At 43.5% G+C, this 14219-nt stretch overlaps 1 protein-coding gene across 3 annotated transcripts in view; it reads left to right on the top strand.

Annotated features, from left to right (window-relative positions):
- Positions 1–10907, top strand: part of CBR4 (carbonyl reductase 4) — a 32185-nt gene extending 21278 nt beyond the window's left edge. For all 3 annotated transcript variants that reach the window (XM_083367992.1, XM_083367993.1, XM_083367991.1), the window contains 2 exons: positions 7855–7989; positions 10585–10907. In XM_083367992.1, the coding sequence (XP_083224118.1) occupies positions 7855–7989; positions 10585–10763 (314 nt within the window). In that variant the 3' untranslated portion in view covers positions 10764–10907. The remainder of the gene's footprint in view (positions 1–7854; positions 7990–10584) is intronic.
- The last annotated feature ends 3312 nt before the right edge of the window (positions 10908–14219 follow it).

Genomic DNA, 14219 nt, shown 5'->3' with positions numbered 1-14219 from the left:
AAGCAGGAAACCCCATACCATGTCAGACAAATGGCTGTCCAATATCTTCTTAAAATCTCCAGTGTTGGAGCATCCACAACATCTGGAGTCAAGTCATTTCACTGATTAATTGTTTTAACTGTCAGGAAATTTCTCCTTAGTTCTGGGTTGCTTTTCTTCTTGATTAGTTTTCATCCATTGCTTCTTGTCCTGCCTTGTGGTGCTTTGGAAAATAGGTTGACCCTCTCTTCCTTATGACAGCCCTGTAGATATTAGAGTAGTACTATCATGGTAACCCTAGTCCTTCTTTTCATTAAACTAGGCATACTGAATTCCAGCAATTGTTCTTAATATGTTTTAGCCTCCAGTTCCTTAATAATCTTTGTTCCTTTTCTTTGATGCATTAAGAAACTATAAGACTGTCAAGGATGCTGATTACAACCATCCTTATTAATTGCAGTATGCCAGATCAAGCTATTTGAATAACAACTAATTCATGTACAGTAGATCATTTCTCTGTTCTGCGTGTCAGAATGGGTTAATTCTCCTTTAGGGTGTTACATTAAGTTTCTGTCTTTATTTCCTTTCCTTACCAGTTGTAAACTTTGTCACCTTGTAGCTGATGCTCATGGGTCTTCTGGGTATAAGAGATCAAGGACTCACTGCCGTCTGTTGGTTTTGAAAATTTTATTTATTTTTATTTATTTAGAAAATTTGTATTGCCGCCTACTCACACATGATTTATTTATTTATTTGGATTTATATACCGCCCCTCTCTGAAGGGACTCGGGGCGGTGCACAGGGCGATTAAAACACTATCTTTCTCACCTCCTGATTCAGGAGGGAGCGCGTCACCCCAAACAGGGCGGCCGGGCGATTATCTGTGGACGCGATGAGGGCAGTGAAGTAATTAGACTTCGCTGCCTCTATCGCTGCGAGATAAGACCTCGTGAAGGTTCTTAGTTGCAATCGATCAGACTCAGACCGGCTGGACCTCCAACAGCTCTCTCCGATGCTTCATCTCCCGGAGCTCCATGGAGAACCATGGTGCCCGCCGGGATCTGCGCCGGGTCAGGGGCTGCATGGGAACAACCCGGTCGAGTGCCTCCGTGGCCGCCCTTTCCCAGGCTTCCACTAAGGTATCGACTGGGCTGTGAGTGAAGATGGCAGGCACAGATCCAAGCGCCTCCTGGAACCGTTCAGGGTCCATTAGGCGCCTGGGACGGAACCACCTGGTCGGTTCCGTAACCCCGTGATGGGGGGGTGAAGTGGAAGGCCAGCCACAGGAGATGATGATCGGTCCATGACAGGGGAATAATAGATGGAGATCCCCCTCCCAGATCATCAAGCCACCGTCCAGATAGAAAAATAAGATCGAGTGTGTGACCCCCCAATGAGTCGGGGCCTGGATTACCTGGGTCAGGTCCATGGCCATCATGGAGGTCATGAACTCCCAAGCCAACCCCGACAAACCTCCCAAGGATGGCAGGTTAAAGTCCCCCAGAACCATAAGTCTGGGGAACTCAACCGCCAACCCAGAGAGGGTGTCGAGGAGCTTTGGCAGGGCTGCTGCTACACAGGTAGGCGAAAGATACGCCAGCAACAAGCCCAACTGAACCCCAGGGCCAAATCTCAGGAGGAGCAACTCACACCCGAATATCTGAGTAACGGTAGCCTCCCGCGGACACAAGGTCTCCCTTACAACCACCGCAACACCCCCACCCCTTCCCTGAGCCCGAGGCTGGTGAAGCACACGGAAACCTGGTGGGCAAAGATCAGTCAGAGGGACACCTCCCTCTGAGCCCAACCAGGTCTCAGTAATGCAAGCCAGATCGGCATGCTCCTCCTCAACCAGCTCTCGGATAAGGAGAGCCCTGTTAACTACCGATCTGGCGTTAAGGTACACCAGCCTGAGCTCAGGGGCCTGCTCATCCCTGCTCCCGGGAATACAGGGTAAATCCAGGGGGTCGGAGCACGCCACCTCTTGAAGATAGCGGGGGCGTGCTCCCGAATGTTGATGCGGCCCCCCGTACAACCACCTGTTGCCATTCCCAATCATCGTGGGGATCTGCAACCCCACCCCTCCTTCCGGCGCCCAACCCAAGCCCGGTCCCACCGCGACCTGTCACAAGCCTGGACTGAAACTCGGTTGGTGGAAGCCCCCCAGATTCCAACCCAAACCGCAATCCAACCCTCCCCCTTAACCCCTGAAAATTTTTTGCTAAAAAACAGATCAGGGGTCTCTTCCTAATAATAAACCAGAGACCCCAATCCATACCTAGCCATCTCTCAGGGTCCCAACAATTGGGCCCGTCATCAAGAGGAGAGGTAGAAAAGAAGGCGGGATGCACCCAGGAGAGGGGAGCACCCCTCAGGGCATATAAGTCCGTGCCTGAGTAACATAAGCGCCGTGTGAGTTCAGGAAATGGCAGTCAGATGTTGAGAGATGATGTCAAATCAGAAGGAGTGTATGAGTCAAAAACCGCCAGTCCAGCACCACTCTCACTTGTGCTGGAGGCAGCTTACATAAATAGAAAATCAAGGCAGCTTACAATGACTCAAGGCAGCTTACATAAATAGAAAATCACCCTATAAAAATAAAATTTCCTTCCATGGTGCTGAGGGGCTTGCTACTGGTTGCAGCAGTTTCTTGGCAGCTTCATAGGTTGGGCAACTGGCCACATAACTTTCAATGTCCTTTTTAATGGAGGGCCACCAAAACTGTCTTTTGACTAAGTGCAGTGTTTTCACGAATCCAAAATGACCTGCTGATTTTGTATCATGGCACAGTTGCATGAATGTAATTCTTTGGCTTTTTGGAATGTATGGATTACAGATGGTAATCCATCTGTAATTGTGCACAAGTTCTTGTGGCTTTGGAACCAATCATCAGTTTCTAAAGCTTTTTTAAATTCAATCCCTGCTTGGCTGGCTAACGGTTGCTTTAGTTTTGCTTGGGCTCAGGTGGTTACTTGAGCCGCCATCTGCATCTCAGGCATGAGTGGTGTAGAGATGGTAGGTCGGGTACTATTATATTGAGGCATGCGAGATAGGGCGTCCACTAGGAAATTCTTCCCTCCCCCCGGCAGGTGTTTAATGGTGAAATTAAACCGGTGAAAGTGCTGCGACCACTGGGCTTGTTTAGGGGAGAGCTTCCTTGGTGTTTTGAGAGCTTCCAGGTTTTTATGGTCTGTCCACACCTGGAATGGGATTTTGTTCCCTTCTAAAAAATGTCACCAGGTGAGGAGTACCGACCTCACCACGTACTCCTCCTTTTCCAAAACCACCCATCGTTGTTCTGTGTCAGATAGTTTTCTGGATCTATATGCACAGGGTTGTAGTATCCCTTTGTCATTCGCCTGCAGTAATATAGCCCCTACGGCTACGTCACTGGCATCTGCTTGTATTATGAATGGTTTGTCTGGGTGTCTTAGGACCAGTTCAGTCGAAAACAATCTTTAATCTTTCAAAAGCGGCTTGGCACTCCACTGTCCATTTTAGTGATTGGCTGGGCTTTATTGTTCTCCCCCTCCCTTTCGTTTTTAGCAAGTTCGTGATGGGCAAAGCTATATGAGCGTATGAGGGAATGAATTGACGGTAGAAGTTGGCAAACCCCAGGAGGCTTTGTAGTTGCTCTCTCGTGCAAGGTGATGCCCATTTTAGTACTGCCTGGACCTTTTGGGGGCCCATTTCTATGCCATTGGGGGATGTACAATATCCTAGGTAATCTATTCCTGGTAAATAGATGGGGAAGATGGGGAAGAAATGGAGGTGGTGACAGATTTTATTTTCCTGGGCTCCAAGATCATTGCAGATGGGGACTGTAGCCAAGAAATTAAAAGACGTTTGCTCCTGGGGAGGAAAGCCATGGCAAATCTAGACAGCATACTAAAAACAGAGACATCACCCTGCCAACAAAAGTGTGTATAGTCAAGGCTATGGTCTTCCCAATTGCAATGTATGGCTGTGAAAGTTGGACCATAAGAAAGGCTGAGCGCCAAAGAATTGAAGCCTGTGAACTATGGTGCTGGAGAAGACTCCTGTGAGTCACTTGGACTATAAGGCATTGAAACCAGTCAGTCCTAGAGGAGATCAAGCCTGACTGCTCTTTAGAAGGCCAGATCCTGAAGTTGAAACTCAAATACTTTGGCCACCTAATGAGAAGGAAGGACTCACTGGAGAAGAGCCTAATGCTGGGAAACATTGAGAGCAATAGAAGAAGGGAACGACAGAGAATGAGGTGGCTGGATGGAGTCACTGAAGCAGTAGGTGTGAGCTTAAATGGACTTCAGAAGATGGTAGAGGACAGGAAAGCCTGGAGGAATGTCCATGGGGTCGTGATGGGTCGGACACGACTTCGCAACTAACAACAACAACAACAACAACAAAGGTAATCTATTTTGTCTTTATGAAATTCACATTTGGATAATTTAGCGTAGAGGTGAGTGCCTTGCAAAATTTTTTAAGACGGCTCTGACTAATTTTACATGTTTCTCCATTGACTCTGTGAAGATGAGGATGTCATCTAAGTAGACCAAGACCCCTTTGTATAAGTGCTCCCTTAGCACCTCGTTTATTAGCTGCATGAAAACTGCAGGGGCTCCTTGCAGCCCGAAAGGCAGAACTGTAAATTGGTAGCACCCCATAGGACAAATGAAAGCTGTTTTCCATTCATCCCCCTTCTTGATTCTAATACGGTAATAAGCTTCTCTTAAGTCCAGTTTGGTGAAAATCTTCCCCTTTGTTAGGTGCGATAGCACATTCTTCATGAGGGGAAGGGAATACAGGTTGCTTTTGCTTATGGTATTCAGAGCCCTGTAATCCACACAAAGACACAAAGTTCTGTCCTTTTTCTCTCAGAACAGTACTGGGGCTGCTACCTTGGGTGAAGCTGGCTTGATGAATCCCCTTTCTAAATTCTTGTCTATAAATTTCTGCATTTCTTGCAACTCCTCAGGGCTTGTAGAATACAGCCGGGGCTTTGGGAGCTTCTCTCCTGGTTTGATTTCTCTTTCACAGTCCGTAGGTCAGTGAGGTGGTAATTCATGCCTGGGGTTACTACAAATGTTATACTTTCCTCGTGGTCACCTAGGGTAAGGTGGATTGGCAATGTGGCTAATGTGGCTGGCATCCCCCCTGCTATGGACCCATCTAATTGACTGAATGAGATCAGTTTCTTCAGCCTCCTCACTGGAATGCCCTGATTCCCCACCAGAGTTGGGCTGATAAGGCAATGTGTACAGCCGGAGTCTATTAGGGCTCTAACTTTTACAGCTTCGGGCATTGTAGTATAGTCACTGTCTGGGTGAGGGGTGCGATGGGTCCACTTACCAGGGGTTCGTCTTCAAAGTTGTCATCTGACGAGTTGGACGCTCCCGCAGTGTAGGCCAGAGTTCCCTTCCCACATTGAGTGGAGGAGGGGGGAACTCTACTGCTTAGGTGCCTCTCATGGCTGGCTCTCGTGGCTTGGCTGGTGACTTCCTGGGTTTTCCGGCTGGGGCCCTATCAGGTTTTTCCTGAGGATTCCTCAAATGGCATTCTGCAGCGTGATGTCCCTCTTTTCCACACTTGAAACAGCCGGTGGGCTTCTTTGCAGTGGGCTGTGATTTCACTGGTTCACGGGATGGTTTGGATGGTGACTAGCTCCATGGCTTCCCTCTGCGATGTCTCTTGGCTAGGTCAATCTCTGCTTCTTCTGCCAGGACGTACCAATCATGTAAGTGGTGAGGGTCTCCCCAGGGAAGGCAGGCATCGTAGAGGTTGTAGTTTAGGCCATCCTTGAAGTGGCTGAGCAGGATGTCCTCTGGCCAGTTCGACTTGCTTGTGATGGTTCTAAACTCCTGGGTGTATTTGGCTACAGGGCGTCTCCCCTGTTTCACCGTTTTGATTCTTTTGTGGGCTTTCCGGTCCGCCAATGGGTCCTCGAAATGCCATCGGAGGGAGAAAATGAACTGGTTGAAGTTCTGCAGCTCTGGAGCATCAGAGTCGTTGCAGGTCCATGATCCAGTCGGCTGCAACCCCATCTAATACTGCTTACGTGATGCAGATCTGGGCCTGGTTGGAGGGAATGTCTCGGCCATATTCTTCCATGTATTTCAGGACCTGGGTTAGGAAAAATCCCAGGCACTGCGGCTCTACTCGGAACTTCACATCCAGTGGTGGAAACTTCTTTTATTAGGAGAAGCTGATAGCAGGCATACTAGACAGGATCTGAAGGTTTCCCACACAGATCGATAGGTTAAAGTGTCTCAAGCAAAACCCCTCCCCATGGTTCATCCAGTCGGTTCAAATCGGCCAATACCCAGGTGTTAAGTCCATCGTGGGAAACAGGAGATAACATCAGGCCAGCTCCAGTTGTAGCACCGATGTTTAGGCATCGATGGGAGCGCAGAGATAAACCAGTTGCTGGAGGTTACATTCCTTTCTTCCTCCCCCCTTTACTAGCTGACATCAAGAGAGCAGAAAGTTCAGAAAGAAATAATGCAGGAAAGCAAAGTGTTACATTGTAGTGATAGAGGAAGTCAAGGCAACAACCCGCAAGCACTCCCCCCTCCCCTCTAGGAGTATGGCAGAACCCAGGAAGAAAAGAGAGTAAGAATTGTGTCAGGGGAAAAATAGGAAAAGAAATGTTGTTAGCTGCGAAGTCATGTCTGACCCATCACGACCCCATGGACAATGTTCCTCCAGGCTTTCCTGTCCTCTACCATCTTCTGGAGTCCATTTAAGCTCACACCTACTGCTTCAGTGACTCCATCCAGCCACCTCATTCTCTGTCGTCCCCTTCTTCTCTTGCCCTCAATGTTTCCCAGCATTAGGCTCTTCTCCAGTGAGTCCTTCCTTCTCATTAGGTGGCCAAAGTATTTGAGTTTCAACTTCAGGATCTGGCCTTCTAAAGAGCAGTCAGGGTTGATCTCCTCTAGGATTGACCGATTTGATTGCCCTGCAGTCCAAGTGACTCGTAGGAGTCTTCTCCAGCACCATAGTTCACAGGCCTCAATTCTTTGGCGCTCAGCCTTTCTTATGGTCCAACTTTCACAGCCATACATTGCATCTGGGAAGACCATAGCCTTGACTATACACACTTTTGTTGGCAGGGTGATGTCTCTGCTTTTTAGTGTGCTGTCTGGATTTGCCATGGCTTTCCTCCCCAGGAGCAAGCGTCTTTTAATTTCTTGGCTGCAGTGATCTTGGAGCCCAGGAAAACAAAATCTGTCATTACCTCCATTTCTTCCCCATCTATTTACCAGGAATTTAGAGGGCCGGATGCCATGTTCTTGGTTTTCTTAATGTTAAGTTTCAAGGAAAAGAAATGGGAAAGCAGGATAGATATGGGTTCTGACATTTCCTTTCAGTATTTCAAAACAAATAAGTACTTCTTTTATTTCTTTAGAATCAAAAAATTCCAAACATTATAACAGTTTCATAATACCTTCCACTGTAGCATTGAAGATATTCTTTATATTGTTGTTGCTTTTAAAAACGACTATGATTAAGCACATTTTTCACTCAGTTTTAAAACAGAAAATGTAACAAGGACTTAGCTTTATTGTTTTCTGTATAGATTGATTTTATTTATTTATTGTATTTGATATTATTTTAAGTATGTATAAAAACAAAAACTGCAGAGAAGTAATTATATTTATGTCCTGTTAATTCACCACAGTTACTGTTGGTATATTATTATATTGGATATATGTGTTATTTTATCCAAATAAAAGTTTGAATTTTCATTGTAAGTCCTTCAAACAAATTGAATAAAATAAAATGGGCAATTTTTAAAATTAGGTTATCAACATTCAGTACTGTTATTGTAAATTGAACGTCTATAATTACAAATTTTAAAGTTGGGCTTTATTACTTTTATGTTTATTTTAGGAAGTATTGTTGGATTAAAAGGCAATGCTGGTCAGAGTGCATATAGTGCTAGCAAAGCAGGATTAGTTGGATTTTCACGCTCTTTTGCTAAAGAAGTAGCACGAAAGAACATTCGAGTCAACATGGTTGTTCCAGGTGAGTTTTGGGTTCAGTTACTTATTCCTTATTGCATAAGATTCAGTATTTTTGGAATATGAAAGTCACAAAACATGGGCACATAGCTATATAAAAGATGGGGTGGTTATTTCTCCAAAATTTCACATTGCACAATTGTATCAGCTTGATATTCAGTTGTTAAAGAAAATTAAAATGGTTGCTAGGGTTACTTGTAGTTATACAATTTTTTCCAGATGATGGCGAATTTACTTCAGTGACAGTCCTGACTGTTGACTGTACTTGCACACACATATGGGAGGCACTTGAAGTGGCCACACAGGTTTTTTTTTTTAGATCCTGCCAAATGGTGTTAGATAGCGGGAGTAAATACTTGATACTGTACCTGAAAGTATGTCCATATATAATATAAATGCATATATACATTTTAAAGAAAAAGTGAAGATACTGTGGTATGTACTTGAGCAACACATATTGGTACATATAAATAGATTCCTCTTCTCATGATGTACTGTTTTCATACTAATACCATTTTCAAACTATGCCTTTTGAGTAAAACCTCCAGTTTTACATCCCAAGAAAAAAATAGACGAGTTCAAATCACCAGGACCAGATGGATTATACCCCAAGGTTCTCAAGGAACTGGCAGATGTGATCTCAGAACCACTGAACTATATTTTTCAAAGATCCTGGAGCACTGGGGAACTACCAGAGGATTGGAAAAGAGCTGATGTAGTTTCCATCTTCAAAAAAGGGGAAAAAATGGATCCAGGAAATTACAGACCTATCAGCCTGACCTCAATACCTGGGAAGATTCTGGAAAAGATAATCAAACAATGAATCCGCGAGCACCTAGAGGCAAACAAAGTCATTACTAAAAGCCAACATGGGCTTGTCAAAAACAGATCATGCCAGACAAATCTTATTGCATTCTTTGACCAAGTGACAAAATTAGTGGATCAGAGGAATGCTGTGGATATAATTTACTTGGACTTCAGTAAGGCATTTGATAAAGTAGATCACAACCTTCTATTTGATAAGATAGAAAAATGTGGATTAGACAGAATCACCACCAGATGGATTCGTAGCTGGCTGACCAGCCATACTCAGCATGTGGTCCTCAATGGAACCGTATCTACATGGAGGGAAGTATATAGCGGGGTGCCTCAGGGCTCTGTTCTAGGCCCAGTGCTCTTCAACATCTTCATCAACGATTTGGACGAAGGGATAAATGGGGAACTCATCAAATTTGCAGACGACACCAAGCTGGCAGGAATAGCCAACACTCCAGAAGGCAGGCTTCAGATACAGGAGGATCTGGACAGACTTGAACACTGGACACTATCTAACAAAATGAAATTCAATGGTAAAAAAAGAAAGGTTCTACATTTAGGCAAGAAAAACCAAATGTACAGGTATAGTATAAGGGGTACCTTGCTCAATAGTAGTAACTGTGAGAGGATCTTGGAGTCCTAGTGGACAATCACTTAAATATGAGCCAGCAGTGTGCTGCAGCTGCCAAAAAAGCCAACACAGTGCTAGGCTGCATTAACAGAGGAATAAATCAATAAATAAATCAGGTATTGCATTCAGTTTTGGTCACCACGATGTAAAAAAGATGTTGAGACTCTAGAAAGAGTACAGAGTACAGAGAAGAGCAACAAAGATGATTAGGGGACTGGAAACTAAAACATATAAAGGGGCTGCCACAAAGAGGAGTGACTCAAGCTATTCTCGAAAGCACCCAAAGGCAGGACAAGAAGCAATGGATGGAAACTAATCAAGGAGAGAAGCAACCTAGAACTAAGGAGAAACTTCCTGACAGTTAGAACAATTAACCAGTGGAACAACCTGCCTTCAAAACTGGAAGTTTTTAAGAAGAGACTGGACAGCCATTTGTCCGAAATGGTATAGGGTTTCCTGCCTGAGCAGGGGGTTGGACTAGATGACCTCCAAGGTCCCTTCCAACTACTACTACTACTACTACTACTACTATTATTATTATTATTATTATTATTATTATTATTATTATTATTATTATTATTATTATTATTATTATTATATATTTCTCAGCCATAGTCTCTGCTGATTTTATTAAATTCATATGTCTCTTCATTTATACTCTGCTAAAATTACAATTCTGCAAATATTGTATTTGGAGCAAGCCGAACTAAGAACTGTCAGACTGATGAATAGGCATCCAAATAAACATTAAGATTATGAATATGAATTGCCTTCTATTTTTATGTATGTATGTTTTTGTGTCTATGTCATGTATGAAATTTCATTTAGTTTTAAGAGTATGTTTGCATATGTAGCAAACTTGGAAGTACAGAAACCTCCCTCAGATTTGTGTATGAGTGCCTTTTTCACTTCACACCTGAATATGTTGTCAAGCATTGATAACATATCTGTTCTGGCCAAACCTTTATGTAAAGGAAATTTTATTTAATTCTACAGTGCACTATGGATTAAATAACTTTGTGCTAATTTGGATGCAAAAAAATTCTCGAAATGACTCCTAGTTGTCCAGTGGTGATATTTAAATTTTGAAGCCATATGACACTAATGTCAGGAGAATTTTATTTCATAAACTCCTCCCTTCTCTATTTTTAGGCTTCATTCATACAGATATGACAACACATTTGAAAGAAGAAGAGCTGAAAAAAACAATTCCTCTTGGAAGATTTGGGCAGCCACAGGAAGTTGCTCAAAGTATTGCATTCCTTTTAGAAACTCCTTATGTAACAGGCCTTGTTCTGGTTATAGATGGAGGCTTGCAGCTTTTGATTTAAACACTGAATTCTACATGAATTCAGTGTTTCAGCTACTCTAAAAGTCTCCAAAGAGATCTAAGCAATATCCTTCTTATTATATTTTAATTCAAGTTAAAAGAAAGAAAAGATAACAAGGTTCCATTTTAGTTGTATTTGGAAATACAAGAGGATTAAAATAAATATATTCAAAAATCTATTAAGAGTATTGTATTTTTCCTGTTCCGATTGGCTAATGGAACATTGTATATGTTGACGTTTTTATGAGATGCCCAGAAAGGCTTCTGTCTATGTGGAGGGCAACTTTCAGAGCCAGTTGAAGATCTGCAGAATTCCAGGTTATCTGTCCCTTTTTCTAAGGGGGGGGGGCGGATGTCAATGCTGCAAACATTGACATGTTTTTGCACTGACAATATAAGAGATAGCTTTTTGTTTAAACTGCTTCACTCTGAATCTTGAAGGGAGGGAATTTTCTAACGACTATTTTGAGAAGATTAGAAAAGCTCACATACAGAATGGGAGGAGAGACCTCATATGTAAAACTAATTGGATAATGTGATTTATGACATGTAGATAAGGGCGGGCATTGTATTTGTGTTACGATGGATTTGGGGGGAGGAGATTTCAGATTCTGGCATCCCTCCATGAGTGCCTATATTTCATTTCATTACAAAGACTTTTAGATAAATAACATGCCTGCAACTTGTTTGAATTGTCTCATTCATCAGAACCATGACACTATCATGCCTACCACAATAAAAAAGCTCCAGAGACGAATGAGTTAACTCGATCATTCCCTTGGGGCAGCTAGCAGCTCAGGGCTCTATGGGGCCAATTCTGTCAGCTCCCCCTCAGGCAGCTAAATAACGAGACCCAAAAACTGAGGGAAGCCCTGGAGGGAGATGAATAGTGTAGAAACCATAAAGGGAAGATAACAATGAAAGAGGGTCTGGCTTGGAAAGGTTCCAAACTGTTTGTGCCATTCAACCTAAGAGCCCAAATTTTGCAAAGGTGTCATGACATGTAGCCAGTACCATTTTGGTTTTGTGAAAACCCTCCACTTGGCCAGGAGGCAATTTTGGTGACCTAAGATGAACTAGGACATAGAAAACTACATTGCTGGGTGCCCACCCTGTGCTTCTATGAAAAGACTGCCAGAAAACCTTCTGGACTGTTGCAACCTATGGCTAATCCCCACATCCCGTGGGAGAAGATAAGTTCTGGTGGGAATTTATTAAGTTACAGTTGCAAGAAAAAGTATGTGAACCCTTTGGGATTATGTGGTTTTTTGCATGAATTGGCCATAAAATGCGCTCTAAATGTCACGTAAGTCACAACAATAGAAAAACACAGTCTGCTTAAAATAATACTACACAAACATTAGCTGTTGTCATGTTTTAATTGAAGATAAGATGGAAACATTCACAGTGCAGGGTGGAAAAAGTATGTGAACCTTTGGACTTAATAACTGGTTGACCCTTCTTTGGCAGCAATAACCTCAACCAAACGTTTCCTGTAGTTGCAGATCAGACCTGCACAACGATCTGGAGTAATTTTGGACCTCTGCACAAAACTGTTTCAGTGTAGCAATATTCTTGGGATGTCTGGTGTGAATCGCTCTCTTAAGGTCATGCCACAGCATTTCAATCGGGTTGAGGTCAGGACTCTGACTGGGCTGCTCCAGAAGGCGTATTCTGTTCTGTTGAAGCCACTGTTTTGTTGAATTACTTGTATGCTTTGGGTCATTGTCCTGTTGCATCACCCATCCTCTGTGGAGCTTCAGTTGGCGGACAGATGGTCGTACATTTTCCTGCAAAATGTCCTGATAAACTCTGGAATTCATTTTCCCATCAATGACAACAATCCGTCCAGGCCCTGAGGCAGCAAAGCAGCCCCAAACCATGATGCTCCCTCCGCCATGTTTTACAGTGGGGATGAGGTTTTGATGTTGGTGTGCTGTGCCTTTTTTTCTCCACACATAGTGTTGTGTGTTTTTCCCAAACAACTCAATTTTGGTTTCAACTGTCCACAGTATATTTTGCCAGTAGTGCTGTGGAACATCCAGGTGCTCTTTTGCAAACTTCAAACGTGGACAGATAAAACCAAAATTGAGTTATTTGGGAAAAACACACAACACTATGTATGGAGAAAAAAAGGCACAGCACACCAACATCAAAACCTCATCCCCACTGTAAAACATGGCGGAGGGAGCATCATGGTTTGGGGCTGCTTTGCTGCCTCAGGGCCTGGACGGATTGTTGTCATTGATGGGAAAATGAATTCCAGAGTTTATCAGGACATTTTGCAGGAAAATGTACGACCATCTGTCCGCCAACTGAAGCTCTGCAGAGGATGGGTGATGCAACAGGACAATGACCCAAGGCATACAAGTAATTCAACAAAACAGTGGCTTCAACAGAACAGAATACGCCTTCTGGAGCGGCCCAGTCAGAGTCCTGACCTCAACCCGATTGAAATGCTGTGGCATGACCTTAAGAGAGCGATTCACACCAGACATCCCAAGAATATTGCTACACTGAAACAGTTTTGTGCAGAGGAGTGGTCCAAAATTACTCCAGATCATTGTGCAGGTCTGATCTGCAACTACAGGAAACGTTTGGTTGAGGTTATTGTTGCCAAAGTAGGGTCAACCAGTTATTAAGTCCAAAGGTTCACATACGTTTTCCACCCTGCACTGTGAATGTTTCCATCTTATCTTCAATTAAAACATGACAACAGCTAATGTTTGTGTAGTATTATTTTAAGCAGACTGTGTTTTTCTATTGTTGTGACTTACGTGACGTTTAGAGCGTATTTTATGGCCAATTCATGCAAAAAACCACATAATCCCAAAGGGTTCACATACTTTTTCTTGCAACTGTAATAGGGGCCTCAGAGGGACTTAGTTCTGGCTTCCAATGGGGTGGCAGAGAAAACTAACTCAATGATAGAGCAATATTTATGCTGCTATGTGAACTACCAACAAATTGGGCAGAACCTTTACCTTTAGCCTACAGTAATTCTGTATACAGCAGTACTGGGTTCACCCCATTCAAGATAGCAACAAGAATAGACTTTGTGCCTATGGGATTCCCCTTCCTCATCATCTTTAGCCGATTGGACGGATAACTTGAAACTTACATGGGGGGAGGTGCTGAAGGCATTGGATAAGACTAGGGAATCGTATAAGAAACAGGCTGATCAGAAGAGAGCTCCCCAAGAGAGTTATAGGCTTGGGAACCAACTATATCTGTCCACCAAGTATCTCAAGTTAAGGCAGCCTTGTAAGACGTTGAGCCCTAAGTACATAGGACCTTTCTCAGTTGTGAAAATAATTCAGTGACTGTTAAATTATGGTTGCCAAGGGAATTGAAGCAAATTCACCCAGTATTCCATTGCAAAGACCCCTGGTAAGGTTCTTCCTTCCAGGTTGACTCTTCATGCAGATCCTGTCTAATGTCAGAACCCACTTCAGCC

This window comes from Vipera ursinii, assembly GCF_947247035.1.
Source record: "Vipera ursinii genome assembly, chromosome: 7".
Lineage (NCBI taxonomy): Eukaryota > Metazoa > Chordata > Lepidosauria > Squamata > Viperidae > Vipera > Vipera ursinii.
This window is presented reverse-complemented; position numbering and strand designations above follow the sequence as displayed.